At 31.4% G+C, this 9,695-nt stretch overlaps 1 protein-coding gene across 1 annotated transcript; it reads left to right on the plus strand.

Annotated features, from left to right (window-relative positions):
* The first annotated feature begins 4,694 nt into the window (after positions 1-4,694).
* LOC125864739 (endo-1,4-beta-xylanase 5-like) lies at positions 4,695-6,999 on the plus strand. The gene is made up of 7 exons (XM_049544800.1): positions 4,695-4,785; positions 4,882-4,916; positions 5,032-5,188; positions 5,372-5,544; positions 5,614-5,721; positions 5,807-5,953; positions 6,025-6,999. The coding sequence occupies exons 1-7, from the start codon at positions 4,695-4,697 to the stop codon at positions 6,997-6,999; spliced, it is 1,686 nt and encodes a 561-aa protein (XP_049400757.1).
* The last annotated feature ends 2,696 nt before the right edge of the window (positions 7,000-9,695 follow it).

Consider the following 9,695-nt stretch of genomic DNA (forward strand, 5'->3'; position numbering starts at 1 on the left):
TTTTTTATAAGTTTGTTGTTAAAAAATATTTTCAACTTCAAAGATTGTGCGACGAGATGCACGTGTGGTACACGAGATGCACGCATGACACACAAGATGCACATGTGGCACACCAGATGCACGTATGACGCACAAGATGCATGTGTGGCACACCAGATGCACGTATGACGCACAAGATGCACGTGTGGTGAACGAGATGCACATTTGGCGCACGAGATGCATACGTGGCACACGAGATGCACGCGTGGAACATGAGATACATGTGTGGCCCACGAAATGCCCGTATGACGCACTAAATGCACGTGTGGCACACGAGATGCACGTGTGGCACACGAGATGCACGTATGACGCACAAGATGTTCGTGTGGCACACGAGATACACGTTTAGCGCACGAAATTTGCTTTTGTTTTTTTCATTTTTTAGGGGTTATCTAATTTCTAAGTTTCAAATTTAGGTGTGTTGACAAAGTAGATGAATTTGGTCAATTATTTACATCCTATGAATTTGGTCAAAAGTTAAATACAATTGGCAAAAGGAGAGTTTGGTGCAGTAGAATAGAGAAAAAATAAAAATAGAAATTAGTTCACTTTTAAGGAAATTCAAATTCACAACATCACATGTGTACAATAAAAATGAGAATTTATTATTTGTCCAGGTTTCATTAATCCAAACATAAAGTCATGAATTATGCCTAATAGAAGCAAGTCATGTGAGAAAAATCAAATTGAAATAATTTCTTATGACCTTTAAATGCTAAATTAAAGTCTAATCGTTCATGCACTAGAGGAAATTCTACCAATACTCTATAACAAGCAAATTTTATTTGAATTTTTTGTACTATCATCATTCTTTTTCTAACAACTAGGTGCAATTGAATTGAGAAAAATATAATAATGTGGTCTACATCATGCTCTGATAGATATTAAATTATACTCATCTACTAATAGATGGAAGATTCAAACATTTTAAACCTAAAGTTTATGTATAAAATACAAAAATTTTATGTGTGGGGGTTAATTACATCATATCATGGAAGTGTCTCCAATTACAAAAATCTCAGTTTTTCATTGTTCTCGAATATAATTTTTTTAGTTGTTCAACACATTGCAAATGATACATTACTTAATGGGATGGATGTATTCGAGAGGAGATGAATATATCTGAGAGGGGATAGGGATGTATCCGAGAGGAGATTTTTGTAATTTCTTAAAAATGATAGAAAATTTTTAAGATTATGATATTTTAAATTGTATATTTATGTAAATTTTCCAAAGTTTATTGGGTAAGAATAGTTTGACATGATTTCCTAAATATGAGGTCTCCTTACTACAACCAAAAGAAGAAAGATTAAATACAATTGACAAAAGGAGAGTTTGGTGCAGTACAACCAAAAGAAGAAAGATTAAATACAATTGACAAAAGGAGAATTTGGTGCAGTACAACCAAAAGAAGAACGATTAAATACAATTGAGAAATGGAGAGTTTGGTGCAGTAGAATAGAGAAAAAATAAAAATAGAAATTTGTTCATATTTGGGAAATTCAGATTCACAACATCACATGTGTAAAATAAAAATGGAAATCAATAATTTGCCAAGGTCATTAATCCAAACATAAGGTAAAAGTAGCAGTAGGGAATTAAACCCTTAAATTATTATAAACATCACATGTGTACAACTAATATTATCCATAAAAGAATGTTTTTCTCTCCATTTTATAAAAGTCATTCGGTAAACTTTCAGTGCTACATTCAATAAATAATGGAACATGTAATAATGAAAATTAATTATTTAAGCAATTATTAATCTTTTTCAGGGTGTAGTGTTAGGCTAACGTCCTCATCAATTAAGTATTCATAATGGAGAATGTAATAATGAAAATTAATTATTAAAATAATTTAAATGCAATTCTTTACCATTTCACAAAAAGATTTAAAATGAAAATGAAAAAATAAATAAGACAAGAAGTGTGTGAAATAGATATATCGTAAAGTGAATTGGTCTTTTGAAGTCTTCTAATAAAAACTTTGATTTATTGATTGAACTAATTGTTAGGATAATTGGGATCATGGGTTTGATCTAGGGTTTATAGAATTGTTCTTCTTAAGGTATCCCCATGAAAGGGGTGATGATATTTTGTAAGAAAGGTAATCTAAGTCCGAGGTACATTGGTCCATTTGAGATTCTTGAATGTATGAGACCAGTAGCGTATAGAGAAAAAATAAAAATAGAAATTTGTTCATATTTGGGAAATTCAAATTCACAACATGACATGTGTAAAATAACATTATTTGTTTTTTGGTGTCTTCTTCAAATTTCAAAAGCTAAAACCAATTAACACTATTTTAATATTATTATATTAACTTATCAAATTCAGCACAACAATACTATTTTGATATCATTATATTTTCAAAATATTTGAATCAAGTTTTATTAATCTAACTTTGTTATGTTAGTGTATCAATAATACCCTTCCAAAATAATTATCTATAAATAATTTTCTATTATATTTATTTTTTGTAGTGATAAATAAACAACGGGTTAAACAATTCCTTATATTAAATTAACTTTATCACATATATTAATTTTCACATGATCAACTATGTGACACTTCCAAGAAGTATTTGATGTTAATTAACAACAAGAGCCTCTGATCAGGAAAGAACAATCAAAACGGATGAAAGAACTATGTGGCACACGAGATGCACAAGATGTATGTGTGGCACACGAGATACACGTTTGGCGCACGAGATGCACGCGTGTGGCACACGAGATGCACGTGTGGCACACGAAATACACGTATGGTACACGAGATGCACATGTGGCACACGAGATGCACATATGACGCACAAGATGCAAGTGTGGCACGCGAGATGCACGTTTGGCGCACGAGATGCACAAGACTAGAAAGAGATAAAAAAAGTGTTTTCAACGGGCCACAACAATTGGTACTTTTCAAGATGCTCAGTTAGATTAAATTGAGTGTGATTATTTCATCGTCTTAGTTCCCACTTTGTCTATAAAATATGCATCACATAGAAACTTATTGTTTATGAATTTGAGAGATGAAAAATTGAGCAAAGCCACAACATTTCTTCCATCAAACATACATCTTGACAGCAACANNACGAGATGCACATGTGGCACACGAGATACACGTATGGTACACGAGATACACGTGTGCCACACGAGATGCACGTGTGGCACGCGAGATGCATGTTTGGCGCGCGAGATGCACGTTTGGCGCACGAGATGCACGAGACTAGAAAGGGATAAAAAAAGTGTTTTCAACGGGCCACGACAATTGGCACTTTTCAAGATGCTCAGTTAGATTAAATTGAGTGTGATTATTTCATCGTCTTAGTTCCCACTTTGTCTATAAAATATGCATCACATAGAAACTTATTGTATATGAATTTGAGAGATGAAAAATTGATTAAAGCCACAACATTTCTTTCATCAAACATACATCTTAACAGCAACAACTTACACTATTTCTCCAAGTCTCTTCCCTTCATACCCATATATGATATATGACTGTGTCGTCGTCCCATAGAAAAGAAGACTGCAAACCATTTGTAGATCAAACTGTCCCATTGCTAAGGAGGATGCTATGATGGAGAAATAGGCTGAATTGTCTATCAGTGGTTGTGAGTTGTGACTTTGATTTGTGACAAAATGTAAGATGTTGAATAAACAAAAGAGTAAATTTCTTAGATAGTCAATTAGTATTCCATGTTAGAGATTATAGCCAACAAATAATAAAATGAAATACAGTTGGTCACAGTTTATTGTTATTTAGCCATGATTTAATAGTGGCTAAATAACGTTATTTTTACTTTTTATTAGCCACAGTATACTTTTATTTTATTAGCTATGATTTGATAGTGATTAATTAACTAACTTCTTTATGTTTTTAATAACTAACAATTAAGTAGTGTATATGTAATGTATCAATATTGTATAGATAGTGTATAAACATGTATGGATATTGTATAAATGGTGTATGAACATGTATATATGATGTATAAATAATTATGTAGTGTATATGTAATATATTGATATTGTATAAATATTTATGTAGTGTATATAAAATGTATCGATATTGTATAAATCGTGTGTAAACATGTATCAATATCGTATGTATATATATATAAATTACAATATTATAGTTATATGTTATCAAATATATTAAGTATATACTTTTAAGAGAATTAGATTGATATTAGTTTGGATTTTTTTTAATTTAGAGTTGAAGTTTAGCTAGTAGATAGAGTTGAAGTTTACTAGCTAAAGTAAGTCATTTTTAGAAATTTACTTAAATAAATATGTGACAAATGATTACAAGAGGAGTTAATAGTTCCTAAGCTACACCATCTCACGAATGAAACAAGATATAACATAATGTTTAATTATATCCTCATTTGGTTCTTCCTGCCTGATATTATTAACTAACAAGTTATTAATGAGACTTGAATACAAGTGAGAGAACAAACTATTGTCTCTCACTTTAAAATAATGACGCTAATTAATTAAGGAAGAATGTATCGAGGTAGGAAAAAATAAGTTATCTCAGTTTAATTAATGCATTAATTACTTTTAGTTTACGTTGCAAATTTAACATGAAAACAAAAAACGTATTTATAGCTAACTTTATAGGAACTATGGAGAGGCGTTGAACAAATAGTGTAACAATATGTTGATGTTAATGTGGGAAATGAGTCCACTATTTTGGACCCTTTTTTCTTTCCTCTTCTTTGTTACCTCTTCTCATGCTCACACTAAAGGTTTTTTTTTTTCCAATATTTACAGTATTAATTTTGAACCTACTATTAGATAGAAAAAAAAGATAGACGTAATAATTTCTTTTTTTTTTATTTCAGCTAAGCTAGTATATGATCCTTCGGCATGGACAGAGGTACTTTCACAATTCTAATTTATACTACGTCTGAATTCCAAATAAGTTGGCATTAATTATATGAATCTTCAGTGATCGTGTTTATTCATTTAAATCTATCTCAATGTATAAGCAGTGTCAAGCGAAGCCAGAGATGGCACTTTATAATGGAGGAATACTAAGAAACAAACTTCATGTATATAAACTGACTGATGATATTAATGGGGACAAGGTTTATTCACCTACTTTTTCCTTGGAAAATTTTTCTCCAGCCTCAATTTATTCCTTCTCCAGTTAAGTTTCTTCTTAGTATTTACTACTCGTGCAATAAACAATCAATATAAAAAAAAAACTAATTATAGAATATTGGTATTCATATCTTGTTTATACAAAATCACATCAAAACCAATTTCTTTGTATAATATAATGTCCTTAAACGATACGATTTTATTTTAATAAAATTGGTATTTGTACAGGCTGGGTGAGAGTGAAAAATGTAGATTCTGCGCTGGTAACAGCTAAATTGAAGCTAGACAATCAATATCCAAAATGTATAGGAAGTGTTGTAGCCAAGAAAGGATGTTGGTCCTTTCTCAAAGGTGGTTTCCTTTGGAGTGCACCTTCCAATTCCTTCCAGATACATTTGACGGTATATTAAACATGTTTTCTTGGTCTTACCTGATTCATTTTCTTGAAAGAAAATTTTCATTTTTTGCAGAATTCAGATGTATCACAAAGAAACGTGGAAATAGAGATTATTAACTATTCCTTACAGCCGTTTACAGAAAAGGAATGGAGATTAAATCAATTTGAAGGGATAAAAACGGCAAGAACTAAGCACACTATATGACTCGATTAAGTGTACACCTATGCAAATTTCAGTTATGACATAAAATTTAGTTATATTTCAGGAAAGAAAACGAGCTGTTACGATCCATGTTGTAGATGAAAATGGAAACAGTTTGCCTAATGCAGCAGTCAAAATAGATCAAATCTCAACGGATTTTCCATTTGGAACTATGATAGCAAGTACCATTGTGGGAAATTTGTCTTATCAGGTCTGTTTTTTTCTTTCAAATTTGTCGCAATTGATCTTTGTCACATTAAAGAGAGAATAATGTTATTTCAGGAATGGTTCGTCAAGCGATTCAAAGCAACAGTTTTTGAAAATGACCTCAAGTGGTACAAGACAGAGACACTGCCTGGAGTATTCAACTATACCATAGTGGATCAGATGATGCAATTCGTTCGGAAGAACAAACTTTTAGTTAGAGGACACACCATGTTCTGGGGAAACCCAACGATGATACAAGATTGGGTCGAAAACATGACAGTTCCTCAGCTACAAAAAGCGATGGATGGAAGAATTAAAAGTGTAATGAGTAAATACAGAAATGAGTTTTTTCACTGGGATATAATCAATGAACTCCTCCATTTCAATTTTTATGAGAAAAAACTCGGTCCAAATGCTACCTTGGATATGTTCAAGAAAGTTCACCGCGCAGATCCACTAGTAACCCTGTTTCTCAATGAATACAACATTGTTGAAAACTGTGACCCGAGAATCAACGTGGACATGTACATTGAAAAGTTCAAGGAACTGAAGAAGGGCGGGGTTAAAGTGGCTGGCATTGGACTACAAAGTCATTTTAGCGCGGTGAACCCTGCTTTCATGAGAGCTGTTCTTGATAAGTTGGCAACTTTAAAACTTCCCATTTGGCTCACGGAAGTTGATGTTAGCAATATGTATAAACAGGAAGAACAAGCCGTATACTTGGAGCAAATTTTAAGAGAGGCGTTCTCACATCCAAGTGTGAATGGGATCATGCTTTGGTCAGCTCTTGGCAGAGGAGGTTGCTATCAAATGTGCCTTACAGACGACAAATTCCAAAACTTGCCAACAGGGGATCTTATTGATCAGCTTTTACTTAAAGAATGGAAAACTGGAACTAAACGTGGCAAAACAAATGAGTTAGGTTCCTACAATTTTCGAGGTTTCTTAGGCGAATACAACGTTACAGTCCTTTACAATCGTAGTATCACCCATTCCTACTTCTCATTAGGACGTGGTGTCGAGACTAAGCACATTACAGTTCATGTCTAAATATAATGTATCACTTAAATAATAAACAAGAATAAGACTAATTTGTATATGCTTGAACAAACTAGATTGATCCTGGTATTGTTTCAAATTTTGAGATTACCATCTATAGAGGTTATATTTCAAATTAACTTTCACATAGTGTATTTGACTTTGATCCCCACACTCAAATCACATCTTTGGTTTCATTTAATTTTGCCTTACATATTTGCATAACCTCATGTCAACTTATAGACAGAGGAAAAAGATTAAGGATTTAAAGGATGTGGTAGAACATAATATAGTCAATGTGAGACACAAATGTTACGTTAACACTTGTGTGAATTTCTTTTTATTCCGAGTGAATTGTGTGAGGTTATTTCGCTATGTACTCTATACTCTTTTTTCTATAGTGGATTGTTCATCTCTTTCTTGTGGATTAAGTCGATAGACTGAAGCAGATTAAATTATTGTGTCTCTTTTGGCATATTTCTCGTTTGTCTTCTTAAGGTAAAGAAATAAGTTGTATTTGCTATTAAAACTATGATTTTGTGTTTTAATACTTTGTCTAAATGAACAAAATTATTCAGGCGCTCGAAATAATCTTGCTCAATTTTGAAGACATTAGGCTGCTAATCATTACTTATGAATAGTTTCTTTGATGGTGTAGGAAACAATTCATTTTGTGTGCATGAAAAGAAAAGTGGCATACACTTTTGGTGATTCATAATAAAGGTTAAATAAAGTAAATGGACAAAAGCGACACCCCATCATACAACTTTAATCATTTGTAAACATTTTTCATGCAGTTTGTGCCAAATGATCTTATAAGTCCATAAAATATTAGAATCCTATGAAAAGATGTACATCAACCAGGTGATATTTTGGAAACAAAGTAGATCATCTTTATCATTGTGAGTGGATATTGATCTAATTTGAACCATGCTAGGTGATAACATATTCATTCCATTTTAATATTCAGCATCATTGTGAGTGATTATTATGTTGCCCTGATATACATTAATATCATACTCATACCTGATATTTAGATGTCCTATTCTTGTTGAAACTAATTTGGTTCTTAATCACCATACTTATCCACCTTTTTCTTGAACATGAATCACCATCCTTAAAATCCTAAATATTGTTTAAATTTTTAGTTGATTTCTTAGATAGTCACTCAATTAATAGTGTTATTATTTCAAAAAGTCACTTTCTTTATTGAAAAAAAGTTTGTAATCAAGAAAAAAGCGACTCTCTAAGATAATAATTATTGTATTAGTTGAGTAACCATCTAAAGCTATATTAAGTTAGAATTTGGTAGTACATATATTAATTGACATGTTGAAATTCAACAACTCAAATGTTTATGCTTTATGTGGTAAACAATCAACTAAAGTTTTCTATACTTGTTCACTACTCGTATAAGCTAGATGAGTTAAGTAGAATTGAAGGAATCATTCAATGTGCTTTATAAAATTCCAATGATCTTTTTCTTTTGATGAAATGAGTCTAAATTTTACAGCTAAAACATTTCATTATTCCGAGTTAATCATGTTCAATCATCTGTTTTCATGTTGGTTTTCGGTTTTAAGTCCTTGAATTCACCAACCAAACAGTATGATGTATATACTCCCTTGTTTCAGTACGATAAAACAAGTCATTGATGTTTGTTCAGCTATAAATATGACAAGTTTAAATTTGAATTATTTTCAAATAAGAAAATATGATATTCTTTTTTTAACATATTAGAAACAAAAGTATGACACATGAATTAAGATAGAGGCAATACTAATAGTGATTAGCTCAATCAAATATACAAAGAAGCTAGGATTCAACATTTACTATATATATAAAATAATTTTAATCTTTTTTTTCAACAAAGAAAGTTCCAATGAACTTCTTTCGGTATATTAGCTCCGTCCATATTAATATTGATATTCAATAAAATAATTGAGGTGAGCGCAAACTTACTTGTACACCTATTTTTATTTGAAAACAAACAAACAGAGAAGTAGTCAAAGGGGACAAAACCATCAGGGAATGTTTTTGGTTCCATGTATATATGTCTTGTCTGCAAGCGTGACATAACATAAGGATTGGAATGCCAAAATATTTTCTCTTTAAACATTAGTATGTTCTTTTATGAGTCCGCTCCACAAAGGATGTTTTCATATTATTATTTTTTCCATTGACAGCTTTTTTGGTTTCATAATCAATAATTACCATGAAGGATAATTTATTTTAAAGAAATCCAATCTCATTATGTATAACTATCATAACATGAAGGATAATCAATGATTACTCTAGGTCACACCATTTAAATTTACGGAAAATATAATTGGCAAGACAGATTTTTGGCACGAAATGACATGAGCAACAAAAATCAGGTATTTTCGTAATTTTGGTGAAAAGTTAAGGGCATTTGGATAAATTCATTTATTTCGTGTACCTAAATTACCCTCAAAAGTAAAATCACTTTTAATACTTTTAACAAAAAATTTATTATGTGTGAGGCACACTTATTACGTGTCAGACAATACTTGTATTAGATCATTTCATATTTTGCCAGGTGGAAATTGGGTCCCACTAAAAAGAAGAAGCTAAAACGCTCCATTTCTTTACATATCTTCTTCTTCTTTTCCGTTTCTTTTTGTAATTTTATTATTTTTCGTATTACTTAGTTTATTTATCAAATGTTGAAATTTAATTATTTTTAG

Source organism: Solanum stenotomum, chromosome 5, assembly GCF_019186545.1.
Source record: "Solanum stenotomum isolate F172 chromosome 5, ASM1918654v1, whole genome shotgun sequence".
Taxonomy (NCBI): domain Eukaryota; kingdom Viridiplantae; phylum Streptophyta; class Magnoliopsida; order Solanales; family Solanaceae; genus Solanum; species Solanum stenotomum.

Coding starts and splice junctions, on each gene's coding strand:
- LOC125864739 (XM_049544800.1), top strand. CDS start 4,695: ATGTTGATGTTAATGTGGGAAATGAGTCCACTATTTTGGACCCTTTTT. Junction 4,917..5,031: donor ATCCTTCGGCATGGACAGAG/GTACTTTCACAA, acceptor ATGTATAAGCAG/TGTCAAGCGAAGCCAGAGAT. Junction 5,189..5,371: donor CTCAATTTATTCCTTCTCCA/GTTAAGTTTCTT, acceptor GTATTTGTACAG/GCTGGGTGAGAGTGAAAAAT.